At 35.5% G+C, this 17,330-nt stretch overlaps 4 protein-coding genes across 4 annotated transcripts; 2 read left to right on the top strand and 2 right to left on the bottom strand.

The window, feature by feature from the left end:
* The first annotated feature begins 478 nt into the window (after positions 1-478).
* LOC141402737 (uncharacterized) lies at positions 479-832 on the top strand. The gene has a single exon (XM_073984654.1). The coding sequence runs from the start codon at positions 488-490 to the stop codon at positions 830-832; it is 345 nt and encodes a 114-aa protein (XP_073840755.1). The 5' UTR covers positions 479-487.
* A 4,630-nt stretch (positions 833-5,462) lies between these two features.
* On the bottom strand, positions 5,463-5,867 carry LOC141403008 (uncharacterized). The gene has a single exon (XM_073985140.1). The coding sequence runs from the start codon at positions 5,856-5,858 to the stop codon at positions 5,463-5,465; it is 396 nt and encodes a 131-aa protein (XP_073841241.1). The 5' UTR covers positions 5,859-5,867.
* Positions 5,868-9,764: 3,897 nt separating this feature from the next.
* On the top strand, positions 9,765-13,400 carry LOC141403006 (uncharacterized). The gene is made up of 2 exons (XM_073985139.1): positions 9,765-9,851; positions 13,089-13,400. Exons 1-2 carry the CDS (start codon positions 9,765-9,767, stop codon positions 13,398-13,400), a joined length of 399 nt encoding a protein of 132 aa, XP_073841240.1.
* A 2,095-nt stretch (positions 13,401-15,495) lies between these two features.
* LOC141402178 (uncharacterized) lies at positions 15,496-15,861 on the bottom strand. The gene has a single exon (XM_073982999.1). The coding sequence runs from the start codon at positions 15,859-15,861 to the stop codon at positions 15,496-15,498; it is 366 nt and encodes a 121-aa protein (XP_073839100.1).
* Between the last annotated feature and the right edge of the window lie 1,469 nt (positions 15,862-17,330).

Genomic DNA, 17,330 nt, shown 5'->3' with positions numbered 1-17,330 from the left:
ACTCACGTACATTGTTACTAATAGTTGTGATTTAATACGTCACAAAATTGATACCATTTTGAAGGAAGTAAATCACAACTGCAATGCCAAGCACTACATTGCCTATATAATGTTTAGAGTCTTTGCTAAATAATTAAATCTATATTTTCTAAATTGTCGTAAATGAGGACTTTGAGAACACCATCTATATTCACAAAGCTTTAGTGTTCTTGAAGCCAAAATGGGACTTTCAAGTTTAATTTTTTTCATACTCGTACTGTAAGTATTAATTCTTCGAAATTAATGTGACATTGGACGTGTGATTCGCATTTTAATGGAAATTGGTTTAAGTTTACCATGAAACAACTGCTAGTCTTATATGTGTTTAATACAAAGCAGACTGGAATTATTAATACTAACTATAAATACCTTGCTTAATTTCAATTTCAGTATCATACGTTTTTTACTTATCGGATAAATCGCATTCCCTAAACAAAACTAAAACAAAATGTTCAAATTCGCCGTTGTTATTTTCGCCGTTATTGCTTGTGCTGCCGCCAAGCCCGGTTTTGTTACTCCTTTGGCTTACACCGCTCCCGCTGCTGTTGTTGGTGCTGCTCCTGCTCCATTCGTCACTGCCACAAGTAGCCAATATGTTGCCCGTAACTACAATGGTATTGCCACCGCTCCAGTTGTTGCTCCCGTTGCCGCCCCTGTTGTAGCCAAGACTTTCGCCGCTCCAGTAGCTGCTGCCTACACTGCCCCAGTTGTTGCCAAATACGCTGCCACCTATGCTGCTCCCTTCGCTTACTCTGCACCTTTGACCTACGGCGCTGCTCCAGTTTTGTTGTAAAAACTTGCAGATTATTTCCGATATGAAACAACCAAATAAATTATTTTAACAAACGAAAATTAAATTTTATGTTTTCTTTTATGTAAATGTGGAATGGAGAAGGAATCCATGAAGTGGATACACTATATTTTGTATCGTCTAGAATATACTATAACTGTGCTATTAATTAAGTAGAGTTTTTCCTACTTGGTTTGGAAATATAATCTTTATACATATATAAAACTCAATTGTCGTTTGTTGGTAATTGAATCAGTTGAAAATGGCTGGAGCGATTTGGATAATTTTTTGTGGAAATGTTAGTCATAGTCCAGTTTAGGTTTTTATGCAAAGAAAAATTGGCCACGCCCACTTTTCCGCCCACTTTTATAAATATGTTATATCTACGAAACTACTCAACAGATTTTCCTGAAATTTTCAGGGAACGTAGAGTGATGGCCCCCTGTTTAAATAGGCAACACATTTGGTTGAATTTCGGATCGGGCGGGGTACCCTATTTTTGTAAAAATGCAATATTTGCAACAATTACAAATGTATCGCTTTGAAAATTAATTTCTGAGTCAATGACAATTGTGTCTCCGACCTTACGTGCTTATTTGGGGCATTAAGACTGGACAACGCCCACTTTTTTGAATATGTTATATCTACTTTTTTTTAATATGTTAAATCTTGAAAACTGATGACCACGCCCACTCTTTTCAAAACATTATTTTTCCAAAACTACTGAACCTAATATTCAGAAAATGTTCAGGAATGTCCCGTGGTCCAAAATGCTATATATTTGTAGACGAATTTCGGGGCCTATTATTTTATAATCGCTATATTTGCTAAACTTATGAGTGCATCGGGCTGCAAATTAGTTTTCGAGACAACGGTGGTTGCGCCCCCGATCAAGAAAAACTATATATTTACAAATTTACTTAAATGGTGAGGTTCAACGGTCCATCAGCCATGAAAAGCTAAAACATATAAGTCTCAATAAGCGGGAGAATTCGATTTAACCACTTTTTAACCTTTAAAATTAGATCGCTTTAGGATAAAGACAGGGACATGGACGATAATAAATCCTAAAAGCATAAATTGGCGAAAAAATCCGAAAAGTCCGTAAGAGAAAAGAAAGGTTACAGACAACAAATCCTTCTCGGTTTGACAATAGACCGAAGAAGTGAGGTAGAAAATACCTATTTTTTAATTTTCAAGCATAAAGTCGATAAAAAGTTGTCATTAAAACTCATTACGACGGGCCAGCAACGCGGACCGGGGTCTGCTAGTATAATCCCAGCCAGCATTTTTTGAAAATTTTAGTCAAATTCGAGTCTTTTTTGATCCGACTGCACGATTAAAAAGCTGGAATATGAGCTCATTTTCTGATCATAAATGACTCCTTTGTCGGTAGGAAAACATAACCTCAGACGACTCGTCTAAGCAAATCACAAATGAGTCTTCCTCCGCATTAGTTTCGAGTCATTTTTGCCCATTTTCTGATGGTATATAAAGTCTTTTTCGAGTCATATTTCAATCATTTATTGGTGATTTGTTGATTAATTTCTGACTCTTTTTCGAGTCTTTTTGGGCCATGTTAATAATCGTTTTTGAGTCTTTAGGGAGTCATTTATGAGTCTTTTTTAAACGAAATAAATTAAAAAATTCTCTCTTTATTCTTCTTTGTTTCTTTCCTTTGTTTTGTTGTCTTTTCTTCTTGGTTATGTCTTTTAATTATCCTTTATGTTGGGCGGTGAGTATACTGCTTCTTCATTTCACTTGGCAAAACCTGAACATGTGTTGTGTTTGTCTATACCTTTAATATTATACGTTACATTTATATCAACGTTTTGTAGAAAGTGTATATGAGAATTTTATTTTTTATTTACAACCAAACAAAAATAAAACAAAGCAATCAGTTTTTAATCACCTAACTGTTCAAAATATGATCAGAAGATACATAATTATAATCACTTTTCAAACACCAGCATGACCCTTTTTTGATTAAGCACTTTTCAATCTTCCAGATGATCAAAATGTGACAATAAATAACAAAAAATGGTCACATTTTAAACACTTTAATGACTAATTTGTGATTGCTACACATTTATTGTTGTATTTTAAATTGAACTCTTTTTAATTATTACAGGGAGTCACTTTCGAGTCCCTTTCTGATCATACAAGCGATTTAATAAGTTTTTGATCACCAAGAGGACTCTAAAAAGAGTCATCAATGCGATTTTTGAAAAAACAGTCTTCCAAATGCTAGATGGGATAATAATATCAAAATTTGAATAAAAGAGAATTTTGTGCTTGTAAGAGGGTTTGTTCGTACTGAAATTTAGCCACCACTCTATTAGCGTTCGTTTTAATGTTAATATACATACATATGTACATATTATTGAGGGACTTTTTCTGCCCAACAAATACTAAAATTCAGGGTATTATGACTTTGGATAATTTTTTGTATAAAGCAAAATCATAGAATACATACTCTTAGATCCGTTTGATGATAAACACAGAATCAGTTTCTGAGTTGAACTTATATCTATGGTAGTGTTTCGAGAACTAGCATACCATATACATATATAAAAACAAGTGAACAAAGGGTATAGTCGGTACGGTGCCGACCCCTGTGCATAAGCTTTTCACTGGTAAACATTTCTTTTAGGGAATACACCGACTACCACCAAACATAATATGCCTCTTTCTCTCTGGGACCCCCATAAGCAACCAAAATTTCGTGACCATCCGATCAAAATTGCGACCTGTAGCGTGATTGCAAAAATGGAAGAATTGGATGCATTTCCTTAGCCAACCTACGTTACACCAATGTTAAGGTAATATTTTCTTCTTTCATTGACAGGCTTTGCCGTTGGAATACCCCTACTAGAAGCCGATATATTCACAAAGAATAAAACTTTGAATTTGTCTCCACACGAATTTTTCCCCATTCCGAACCCTAAATATTATCCGACTATCACCAAAATCAATAGGCTTCTTCCTCTGTGGGGCCCCCATCTACCCCATTTCGTGACTATCCAATCAAAATTCCAACCTGTAGCGTGATTACAAAAAATGAAAAGATTGGATATATTACTGACTTTTGCGATACCTCGGTTGTTTGCCCACTTACGCCAACATACTTTGCATCAATATAAAGGAGATCTTTTGTTCTTCCATTGACGGGCTTTACTTTTGGAATAATCCTACCAGAAGCCGAGATATTCGCATAAGAAAAAAAAACGTTGACACTTCTTCACATAAGCTTTTTGCTTATTCCGACTCCTAAATCTTATCCGACTATCACAAAACTTAATAGGCTTCTTCACCTGAGGGAACCGCATCAACTCTGAAAAAATTCGTGACGATTCGATCAAAATTGCGACCTGTAGCGTATTCCAAAAATATCGGAAAATGGGATGCATTACCGACTATTGCGATATCTCTGCGACAACCTACTTTACATCGTTGTAAAGGTGATATTTTCTACTTTGCTTGCCAGGTTTTGCTTTTAATATACCTCTTAAAGTAACAGAGATATTGGCTTTGAAAAAAACGTTGACATTTTCTCCAAATAAGTTTTTGCCCATTCCGACCCCTGAATATTATCCTACCATCACCAAAACTTCTGATTTGTAGCCGAACACACTACACACTCTGCCACGCGTACGAACACGCTTAAGTGGTGTTTGCACTAGCCATCAATGGCATATGACCTTAAATTTTCCATCGTTATACAGTCGCTAATGTGTGCAATATTGGGGATTTTCCTTACGCCATTTACATTTTGCGTCCACACCAGCAAAAATGCAGTGAAATTACGTCTCCATATTGTCTGTGTGGGCCGATATGGAATGTCTTTATTTCAGGTCATATGACATTGATGGCTAGTGTAAACACCCCTTTACATGTGCACCACCAACTGTTCTTTATTTTTGTTGTTTTTCTCTTTAGTTCCAATTTACATTAGGCGAGTTTACTTGCGGCAATTGTCAGTTTGTTGGAGAGAGAGGTGAGGCATATGGTAACCCTTTGCCTCTCATCACCCTCTCTCACCAACAAACTGACAATTGCCGCAAGTAAACTCGCCTAATGTAAATTGGGACTTATGTTGTCAACAAAAAACTCGCATGCCGACGGTGAGCATTGAACATACAACTCAAGGTTGTTGTAGTAATGAATTAAGTAGTTTCATTTTGTTACAATACTTTGTAATGGGTTACATAATGACTAACGAATCCAATTTTTTGCTGGGTCCACGTTTTGGAATTTTTATGTTATTAATGCCATTTGACCACCGAATTGGTTGTAATTTAGGACTTCATGTTTGTTTCCAGAGGTAAGGAAAAACATTTTCTCAAGAAACTAACAATATAGGTCCAAGTTTGGGTTTGTGTATAGAGTACATTTAACGGTACCGCTCAGTTTCAGGTATTTTGATTTTTTATCTACACTTTCGATCTTAATTGGTTGTTATTTGGCATTTAGATTAGGCAAAAAAATTCCAGAAAAATCAAATCAAAAAAACAAATCTTCTAAATACTTCCCATTATCCCTTTTCCATATTATAAAATAACAAATGCTACAAAAATTCGATCAATAACTTATTTTATTTGATTATGTCATTTCGAAACTGATCAGAAAGTTTTTAAAACAAAACTGGAGCAGCGCCGTAGGTCAAAGGTGCAGAGTAAGCGAAGGGAGCAGCATAGGTAGCAGCGTATTTGGCAACAACAGGAGCAGTGTAAGCAGCAGCTACTGGAGCAGCGAAAGTCTTGGCTACAACTGGGGCAGTGTAGGCAGCAGCTACTGGAGCAGCGAAAGTCTTGGCTACAACAGGGGCGGCAACGGGAGCAACAACTGGAGCGGTGGCAATACCATTGTAGTTACGGGCAACATATTGGCTACTGGTGGCAGTGACGAATGGGGCAGGAGCAGCAGCAACAACAGCAGCGGGAGCGGTGTAAGCCAAAGGAGTAACCAAACCGGGCTTGGCGGCAGCACAAGCAATGACGGCAAAAAGAACAACGGCGGATTTGAACATTTTGTTTTAGTTTTGTTTAGAGAATGTGATTACTCCGATAAGTAAAGAACTTCTGATACTGGACTTTGAATTAAACAAAGTATTTATAGTTGATGATAAAAATGTTAACAAAACATAACATTCAAATATTTAATGTATACAAATAGTGCATAAAAATTGGTAGCTGATTCGTAACATTCAATAGTTTTTGAAGAGAATTACTGTACTTATTTAATTAAAATGCGAAACATATACCCAATAGCACTTTTCGAATAGTGAATACTTGTACGTATGTAGATTGAGACATGAAAATTAAAACTTTGCTTTTAACAATGTATCTTCATTGCGTTTCAAGCCTTATGGATATAGGATAGCGTGTTCAGAACCATTGTTGTACTGTTGTGATCTACTTTCTTCGAAATGGTGTCACTCGTACTGAGTGACACCAATTAAAATTTCATCAAAACTGGACATATGTACATAGCGAGGTTTGTGCACCAAGTACCTAAAATTGGATGGCACACGTAGATCTTTTAGGCAAAGAGGATATTAAATTATTAATTATTGCAGGTTATATTGCTTCACAACTTTTTCGGCTTCAAACAATTAGCGATGCAAGAAAAATATATTTGACTTCATAAAAGGTAACATAAAATTGTTTCAAGAGCCAGCATCGCGGACCGGGTCGCCTAGTTATATTTATATGAATGAATGAAAGTTCACGCATTTAAAATTTCATCAAAATTGGACATCGGATTAAGGTTAACCCATGAAACCCAGGCGATCTTTGTTTCCATAGTAATTTGTATGGGGCCAAAAGTGTATTTTCACGAAAATTCTCTAAAATCCACATTTATGGTTCAATGAAATGAAATGAACAATTTTTTCCAGTTCATTGTTGTGGCGAAAAAACGAATCCTACAAAAATTGTGAAAATCGGATCAGATTTCGATAGCTATATGGGGCCAAAATACCCAAACTCGGCCTATCGGAGCTATATCAAAATCCTATCCGATTTTTAAAATTTTTTGTAGGATTCGTTGTTTAGTCACAACAGTGAACTGAAAAACTTGCTCAGGGATTGGACTATAAATGCGGCTTTTAGAGTATTTTCGTGAAAATACACCTTGGCCCATACAAATTACTATGCAAATAAAGATAGTCCTGGGTCTTTTGTTTCTTGTAGTCGGTCTATTGGGCATACATAGCGAGGTTGATGCACCAAGTACCTAAAATCGAACGAAAATTTATATATGAGCTATACGCAGAGAAAAAATGTTTTTCGTTTTTGTTGGAACAACAATATCTATTTTTGTTCCAGCAATTCATTTGTTTTGTTCAGGCATTGTAATTGCAAATCCAAAAACACCATCGTTTGCTCAAAACATACAAAACGAAAACAACTTGCGAAATTCCTCAGTATTGTAAAACTTATTGACATTACCTATGGTAGGAACTATCATAATCTAGAATTTTTACAAAAACTATTGTCAGCCCAGAAAACACGTCACTGAAATTTTTGATTTGATCGTATATAATTCTCATATGCACTTTCGACATAACTTTGGTATAAATGTCACGTATAATATTATGAGCATTGACAAACACTATACATGGCCAGGATTTGCCAGGTCTAACTAAATAGACAACAAATTGAATGAAGAAACATAATTACATCCATTGCGCCCCCCAATATAAGAAATACCATAAACCCCAACAAATATGAAAAAAAAACACAAACACTTCTCAGATTGTGGTGTAACTCAACTATCAAAACACAAAGAAGAATGAGAAAGAAGAAACAAATAAAAATAAGAATCTCATGGTGTACATACCAAAAAAGAACAATGATAAAAAACAAATATAAGAGGAAATCATACAAACAAAACTCACCAAAATAGTTTTTTCACCACGGCATAGAATAGCGTGAGAAGAGAATAAAATTGTTGGAGAAAAGAGAATAATATTGTCCAGCAGACAAAACCTATTGTTGGATATGACAACAACTATTGCTCAATATGACAAAAACAATTGTTATAATTAACAAAAACGATTGTTGGACTCCCAATACTACATGCGGAATCTAACAATATTGTTACGGAATTAGATTTAACTAATCTCCGTGTAGACGTTGTTTTATTTCCCAGTACGATTTGTACCAAATAAAACAGGGTTCGTTTTAGATTACGTTTCTACAATGCTTTATTTACTTTATTACACTTATTCAGAACCGACTTTAATTACTAAGCACACAGCAAGTCTCTAGTTAGCACGCAGCTATTCTTTAACCGATCTGTTCAGTTCAACGCTTAAAACACAACTCACTCGTCATTGCCAGTTCCCCTGTATTTATATCCCAAAGTCTCCCTGTTCGAGAGTCCTCTAGAAAATGTCTGGCAACTCCTCGAATATGTACAACGAACACACAGACGCACATTCGCACTAAGCGAACAACCAAACTCACATACATGGGGGATGATCAATGACGTAATTACAACAACAAATAAATGCAAGAAAAGAAGTAACAAACTAAACGATAATTACATGATTATGGCAAAACAAACAAAAGAACAAAAGGTAATGTAACGACTAGAATGATGAAGAGAGTTCTACATGGTAGTTGTTGTTGCTTAAATAAAATAACTGCGTAATAAAACGTTACGTTACAATTCAAATTTTTAAATTAACGGAAATTAAACTAAATTAACTTAAACCTATCAGTTACATTCGTAACAATATATTTACAATACATATTTTGCTCTTTGAATAATGTTGGATCAATCATATTTTTTTCTCTGCGTGTATATTCAAATCGGAGTCGATTTCAACATAATGTGACAATTTTGCAAATTTATTTCTAATCCGAGTTCAAGTAAATTTTCAAAATATCGTCAAAATTTAATAGAATTTGGGAGTTTTATGCAATAAACACCTGAAATCGGAGCTATATCCAAATCTGAATTGATTTCAACTTTATTCTAGAAAACATTTCAATTTTATAAAACGACACACTATATTCGTTTGAATCACGTAGGTGTATTATAGACGTCACTTACCTACCGCAATGAAAAATACATAAATGGAATGTGGGAATTTGTTAAAGACTCTGCAGAATTACTCACATACACTCGTAAACATACATATGTGCAATGTACATATGTATGTGTGGTCTAATATGTACCCTGTAGGGACTGTGGCCGATTTAAAGCTCACATAAAGCTAGCTTTTTTTTAAACATAAGTGGCATTTTATCGATCATTTTGCCTTATGCCAACTGACTAATTTTACAAGGCGATGAGCGCCTGAGTAGTCAGTATTGTCCAACGCCAGATAACTTTTCGACTGATAATAAACTAACTTTTTTTTTTCCTATTTTTAGTCAGTTTAAAACATAATGTGAAAAAAACAATTTTTGTTTCTGTGTGTTTTTTATTTTTGACTTTTCATATTCTCTCTCTCATTCTCTTTGTCTCTCTCTCTCTCTCTTTTGTTAGAGATTTGTATATTTCCTTTGTGTTCCTTTTTAATTCCAGAATAATATGAGCAATATGTACGAATATGTTCAGTCCATCAACACTGTATTCTATAACTGGATGCTGCATTTATACGAAAAATATTAAGAAAAAGCAAGTGCGAATTATTTATACATTTGTGCCTTATTTCTTCGACAAACACAAATACTTTGCAGGCGGTAGATGTTTCTGTTTTCAGAGTGGTTAATCTCTAGATAACATTTCGACTAACTTTATATTGGTCGAAAAGTTATCTAGACATGGACAATTGCCGAAAAATTTTTCTGTTCAAAGTGGTTCATCTCTAGATAACTTTTCAGCCAGTTTTTAGTCAGTTTAAAAATTATCGATCTATTATCAATCATTTTATCAACTGGTTCATAAAAGTCCGACAGGGTATCGAATGTGTGACAAAATGTTCAAATTCGCCGTTGTTATTTTCGCCGTTATTGCTTGCGCTGCTGCCAAGCCCGGCTTGGTTACTCCTTTGGCTTACACCAGTGTTTGAATTTGCTACCAGCACAGCACTGAAATCACTAAAAATATGCTATGCTGTGCTGTTTTCAAAAACAAAATCGAAAACTGTTGCTGTGCTATGCTGCGAACATAAAAGTAGCACAGCACATGATCTATGCTGTGCTTCTGATATCTTCACAGCACATAGCATAGCATAGTCATCAAAATCAAAATCGAAAACTGTTGCTGTGCTATGCTGCGAACATAAAAGTAGCACAGCACATGGTCTATGCTGTGCTTCTGAAATCTTCACAGCACATAGCATAGCATAGTCATCAACATCAAAAACTAATGCTGTTGCTATGCTGTGCTGCAGACATTTTAACAGCATAGTAAACAGCCGCAGTCAGGAAAACAAAAACGAAAACTATTGCTGTACTGTGCTATGAACAAAGTCAACAGCATAGCATCAAACATAACCCAGAAAAATGTTTGATTGCAAAGAAGTATGTATGTATTTTAAATGTAACAGAATTTGCTATTGACCTGTGAAACCACGACTAAATGCACATTTCGATATTTTTAACAAACTACTATGTCTGTTAATTGACAAAACAGTAATATATAATTTTTTAAAGTACCACAAAATCTCTTATGTCAAATTGTTACGAATCTCTTACCTGAATGAAAAATTTGAGAAATAAGGAAAGAAACCCCATGACTATTTGCTGATTATTATTATTGGTCTACTGTAAAAAGCCCAAACATTCCTGGGTTTCAAAATGTTGGCCGTATGCACCGACAAAAGTATGGATAGGATTATCACACTAGCCTGCGAAAAACATAATATAGCTATATTCGGTAATATATTCAGTTCGAGCCTTCCAGGCACTACATATGGTGCCATAGAGGTTTTTTACAACTTTCGGGCTCATTTCTCAAGAAGTATGGACTTGCCCCTGAAAAAACTTTTACTGTCGTTATTGAAACAGCTAATGCAATTTGCTTTAACAAAAATCAAAGTGTTTATTTATTATTGTCTTTTTATTGTCTTTTAATTAAAAATCAAAGTGATTCGAGAGCAGGTCTTAAAGTGAATTTATCCACAATTTTGTGTGGGAGGTACACGAATAGGTGGACAAATATAGTCCATATTCGAACCTGATCTATATCTGGTAGATATTTTAGGATGTGTAAAGTATGAACCAAATCGGTCACTCCCATCAAGAGTTATCGTGTGGACAATTTTTCCGAACATTTTTTAAATTTTGTGGGGGAGGTACCTGAAGGAGTGAAACGATATGACTTATCTTCGAACTTAAACTAAGTTTGCACAAAATTTCATAACGATCCGTGAGGTGTCACTAAACTGCACTTATTTCAAATTTTGTGTGGGAGGTACCTGAAGGAGTGGCCCGATATAATCCATATTCGAACCTGATGTATGCCTAGAGGTAGTATTAACATATGCAAAGTTTGGTTCAATTCGGTTACTCCCTTCGAGAGTTATCGTGCGCACAAGTTTTGCGACAATTTTTGAACATTTGTGGGGGTGGTACCTGAAGGAGTGGACATATATGGCCCATCTTCGAATTTAAATCAAATCTGGACAAAATATTTCGATACCCAAAATTTAAACCGAATCGATTGATCCGTTCGAGACTTATCGTGCGCACCAGCCAGCCAGACAGACCGACAGACAGACGGACGGACATTGCTAGATCTACTCAAAATTGTCTGAAACGGATATCGTACAAACATACTTGGGGTCTAAAACCATTATTTCGATGAGGCACATTTTGGTCGTATCAAAGTGTAAATACCCTCTTTAGCCTAAAGGCTGGGGGTATAAATATAGTGACAATAGTTTCTTGAAACTAATTTATTTAGTCAGGAACCACACTAGCATTTCATTTCATTAAACAACTTAATAACATTTTGTGTTTCTGGATCAAGTTCCACAGTAGAGTAAAATCGTGAAATTGATGTAGTGAAGAATTCGATCTAAGAACGCCTAATTTCATGAAATTTAATAAAATTCTCGCTAGTGGCGTCTATGGCTTATGGAAGCGAACTTCGAGTTTCTAAATGGATGTTATTGCCACTTGTACCTGTTTTAATATATGTACTAGAGTGGTTTTAAAAATCGATGTCCAATTTTTATGCGGCACACTCCTTAAACCTTTAGTTTTGTTAAAAATTAAGATTGACAGAGTTTGAGCTCAATCGGAGTATGTTAACACGTGCCACTGGTGCCTCAAAGTTTCCATGGGCCCTTATTTAGCCAAAATTAAAATCTGACCCGATTTTCAAGAATTTTTGTGGGATTACTTGTTTAGCAACTGTAAACTGTTTTCATCGATTGGACAATAAATGTGATCTGTAAAGTGAAAATTCGCCAATACAAATTAAAATTAAAATTGGTCCCCATTTTATAGGGCCAAAGGCGAATTTTCAGAAAATCACTCTATAGACCACATTTATTATCCAATCGATCAAAAAAGTACCATGTATGTACCTTGTAAGCAATAAACAGCACTGAACAACTCATAGGGTCATTATTATAAGTTTTCTTTTACTATTGGATGTATTTGAAAACGCAAAATAAACGAATTTGAAGACATTAAAAATATAATTTTCACATTTTAATATTATTTTAACCGGAACGCTAAAAAATCTGATCGAAAAATCCAAACTATAACCAAAGAAAGCTTATTTATAATAATGGGGGTTAGTGAGTTTGCTGGGTTAACATTAATTATGCTATGCTATGTAGAAATGTTTACAGCACAGCAGAGCACAGCAATCGTTTTTCGATTTCATGACTATGCTATGTGCTATGCTACTTTTATGTTCGTAGCATAGCACAGCAACAGTTTTCGTTTTTGTTTTTGAAAACAGCACAGCATAGCAATAGCATTCGTTTTTGATTTTGATGACTATGCTATGCTATGTGCTGTGAAGATTTCAGAAGCACAGCATAGACCATGTGCTATGCTACTTTTATGTTCGCAGCACAGCATAGCAACAGCATTCGTTTTTGATTTTGATGACTATGCTATGCTATGTGCTGTGAAGATATCAGAAGCACAGCATAGACCTTGTGCTATGCTACGTTTATGTTCGCAGCATAGCACAGCAACAGTTTTCGATTTTGTTTTTGAAAACAGCACAGCATAGCAATAGCACTCGTTTTTATTTTTGATGCTGTGGCTATGTGCTATGCTGCGTCACTTTCACAGCGCCAGCATAGACCTTGTGCTGTGCTGTGAAAAACTAGCAGCAAATTCAAACACTGGCTTACACCGCTCCTGCTGCTGTTGTTGCTGCGGCTCCTGCTCCATTTGTCACTGTCACCAGTAGTCAATATGTTGCCCGTAACTATAATGGTATTGCTACCGCTCCAATTGTAGCCAAGACTTTCGCCGCACCAGTAGCTGCTGCCTACACCGCACCTGTTATTGCCAAAACCTTCGCTGCTCCAGTAGCTGCTGCTTACAATGCTCCCGTTGTTACTAAATACACTGCCACCTATGCTGCTCCTTTCGGTTACTCTGCTCCCTTGACATATGCAGCAGCTCCAGCTTTCTTGTAAAAACTTTGAATCGAAATTGAATGTGATAAGGAGAATAAATAAATAGTATAATTAATAAATTATTAAAAAGAAACGTTCGTTTTGTTTTGATAGGATTATTTCCCTCCTCAAATGGCAGAGCCAAAAACACTTACGAGTGTATTTGTTTATCACCCCAAAAAATATATTCTTTGTCGCGATTTATATGTAAGTTAAAACGGCATTAACTTCGGCCCGCCATCCTCCACCACTATTTGTAGTGAAGTGAATAGGAGCAATAAGTATCCTTTCATTTCATATCCTTTGCAGGAGTAGAATATCTTAACTGACAATATTCCCTTAAAAAGGGTTCATATGGGGCGTCACCGTTGTTCTTTCCAAACCCTTGACCAATGTTTACAATTTTCCGAATGGAGCTTTTGTACGAGGGACACTAAAAAACCTTCTGGCATAGGTAACACGCAGTGTCGCCAGTCGTAATTTTACATTTTTTGGAAAGTTATTAGCCTAAGCGTACTCACGACAGTTTGACATACGACCATGGGTTGTGTTGTTTACAGTGAATTAAAAAATCACTTTGCAAAAAAAATGGGATTTACTTGTGAACATTTTCGTCCTATAATTTTTCACAACTTGGATAATCACGGCAAGAGTGCATCCATCAAATTAAATCTTTGTATGTCGATAAAGTACCATCGTATAGGACTATGAAAAACTGGTTTAATGAAATCAATCGTGGCCGACACTCGCAAAAAAACGAAGGTCGTGAGGGTCGCCCAAAAACGGCCGTTGTCCCAGAAAAAAATTAAGCCGTGCGTGAACGGATAATGCAAGATCGCCATGTTATATACCGTTAGATAGAGGCATCCTTGGGCATTTCTTCCACCAACTAAAATTTGATATTGCATGAACGCTTGGCCGCAAAAATGGATTTTTCTCGCTAGATCCATCAAAATTGGTCAATCGCTCAAAAAAGGCTCTTGTGGATTTGTGCAAAGAAATTGAGAACAAAAACCATCGCAATATATAAAATCGTCACAGACGAATCTTAGATCTATGCTTAGGAGTTTGAAACAAAACAGGAATCGACCGTTTGGGACTTCGCAAGCGAGCCAAATCCAACGAAATTTGTTCGTAGTAGAAGACGTTCGAAGCCAAAACTGACATTGTGGCGACTATACGGCTTGAGAAATGTAGGACGGTTAATTTTAAGTGTTACACTACAATTAGTTTGCCTGAAGTCTCCTGAGGAATTCGAATAATGGCCAAGAGAAGACGAATCGTTCTGCATCATGACAATGCGAGCACTCACACATCGATTCAAACCATATGGCTGAAGATCGGCCTAACCACCCGTGATACGTAGCATAATGGTTGGATGCGTGGGACTTCGGTAGACTCCTAATTTTTCAATGTATCTCTTAGGTCTAAACAGCTCAACTCGAAAGAGAATTAATTAAATATCACTATAAATGACCTTCGCCTTAATAAGGCAAAAACATAAAAGTTAAGAAATTTGATTTACTCTCAGAGGCAAAATTGTAGCTCTTGTCTTAAAAACACAAATTGTGAACACATTAAATCCATCAAACTTCATCTGTAAAGTCAAAATCGATAAGGTCACATTTCTTTTAAAATTTGTTCTATAGATATCAAAACACGTGTCTTCTCTATTAAGGTCTTCTATAATGCTGAGCTGTCAGAATATTGTTAATAATTTTTGTGTTGCATAGTGTTATTTGTGTCTTATTCAAAATCAACAGATAAAATTTAACGACCACTTACTTGTACTTCTGATTACAACGATATCCTTTCATTATCAAACGACTGTAATTTTAATGGTCGCATTATGATAATACCAACAGCCAAATCTAACACTCCCAACACCTTCTGATATGACTGAGTTTATAAAAACAGAATTTTGAATACAGAAAATATCATATTAAATTGACCACTCAAGTATTGTTTAGAGCTAGAGATGAAGAAGAAACAGTAGAACTAAACTTTCATTTACAAGAACAACCCAAATTAAAAGTTTTTTTTTTAGTTTTTAGATTTTAATAAATATTTTATTTTTACTAGTTTAGTTATCACATTCAATTTCGATTCATGGCTTTTACAAGAAAACTGGGGCTGGAGCAGCAGCATAAGTCAAGGGAGCAGAGTAACCGAAAGGAGCAGCATAGGTGGCAGCGTATTTGGTAACTACGGGAGCAGAGTAGGCAGCAGTAACAGGAGCAGTATAGGCAGCTGCGAAAGTCTTGGCAACAACTGGAGCAGCAAAAGTTTTAGCTACTACTGGAGCGGTGGCAATTCCATTGTAGTTACGGGCAACATATTGGCTGCTGGTGGCAGTGACAAATGGAGCAGGGGCAGCAGCAACAACAGCAGCAGGAGCGGTGTAAGCCAAAGGAGTAACCAAACCGGGCTTGGCAGCAGCGCAAGCAATAACGGCGAAAATTACAACGGCAAATTTGAACATTTTGTTTTAGTTTTGTTAGAGAATGTGATTACTTCGATAAGTAAAGAACTTCTGATACTGAAAATGAATTATGGAAACCTATTTATAGTTTGAAACATTTAATCGCCAATTCGTAGCAGAAATTACAAATTATGCTAAATAGACAGACAATTTTTTACTAGTATTCCTTTAGTTTTAACAAGATATTTCAATAAATATTTGAATTAAAATGCGCAACGCATACACGGGTGTACATGTAGTTTGAATAAACAATTGAAACATTCAGTATGACCTAAACATAATATGATTTGTGAATTCTGTTAAATGGGAATTCAAGACCTTTTACAGCTGTTCTTCGACATTTATTTTATTAAATATTGTGTCTAAAAATTGAAAATAAATAAAAATGAGCGCTACAGAGAAAAGCTACTTGTAATACCCTCTTGGAAAAAAATAATTTTGGAAAAAAATAATAATAATCTCCACTAATAAACTTGTTGTTTTAAATATTAAAACAACAAAAGGGATTAAGCCAGACTATTTTGAAAAATCAATATAGTTGGGTACTTCTAGTGAAATCGGACACTTGAAAAAAGTGGTTTTTGATTTCTTTATTTTTTGCTGTGTTGATGTTCCTCTTCAGCAAAATATTTCAGTATTTTTACATATTTCAAAAAGTCGAATTCTATAAAAATATATATATCAAGAAATACTCATAACTATTTTTGGGGTTTTCAGCTATCTAACAAAAAATAAAAAGAAAATTACACAATGGGCAATGTTCGGGTATTAATACTTAACATCAATTTGTATCAATGATCGCACTCTTCGATTTTCCTAAAATTTGTTTGTATTAAACTACAATCAATTACAAACAAAACAAGTAAGAACAAGTAAGTATTGAAGTAAAATGGAACAATTAGTTTATTTTCGTTTATGAAGAAGAATAATACCAAATTTTAGCAAGTCCGATAAAACAATGTGGCTAAACTTCAAAATACCGAAATTCGGGAGGTACCGTTCCATGGGATTATATCAAAACGTCGATCCATATATACAAATTTTTGGCGGAAAGTTTTCAGACTCAAAGAAGACTAAGTACCAAATTTCCGATATTTCGGTAAAAACTTCAAAATACCGAAAATCAAGAGGTACGCTTCTATAGGGGATATAGGAACCCGAGGACATATACTGGTAATTCTCTTTTGGAATATTTGATAACCCCATCGAAAACTAAATACAAAATTTCAGCCATTTCGATGAATATTGAGGCCACAACCTTCAAAATACCGGAAATATGGAGGTACGGTTCTATGGGGGCTATACTAAGGCGTGGACTTATACCGAAAAATTTCATATGGAAATGGAGACCAAATACCAAATTTCAGCCATTTCGGTGCAAATACTAAAGCGTGGGCCTGTACCAACAAGTTTCTAGAGGAAAGTTTTATACCCCAACGAAGACGAAATACCAACTTTCAGCCATTTCT

This window comes from Musca autumnalis, unplaced genomic scaffold (assembly GCF_047663935.1).
Source record: "Musca autumnalis isolate F117 unplaced genomic scaffold, ASM4766393v1 scaffold_4, whole genome shotgun sequence".
Lineage (NCBI taxonomy): Eukaryota > Metazoa > Arthropoda > Insecta > Diptera > Muscidae > Musca > Musca autumnalis.
This window is presented reverse-complemented; position numbering and strand designations above follow the sequence as displayed.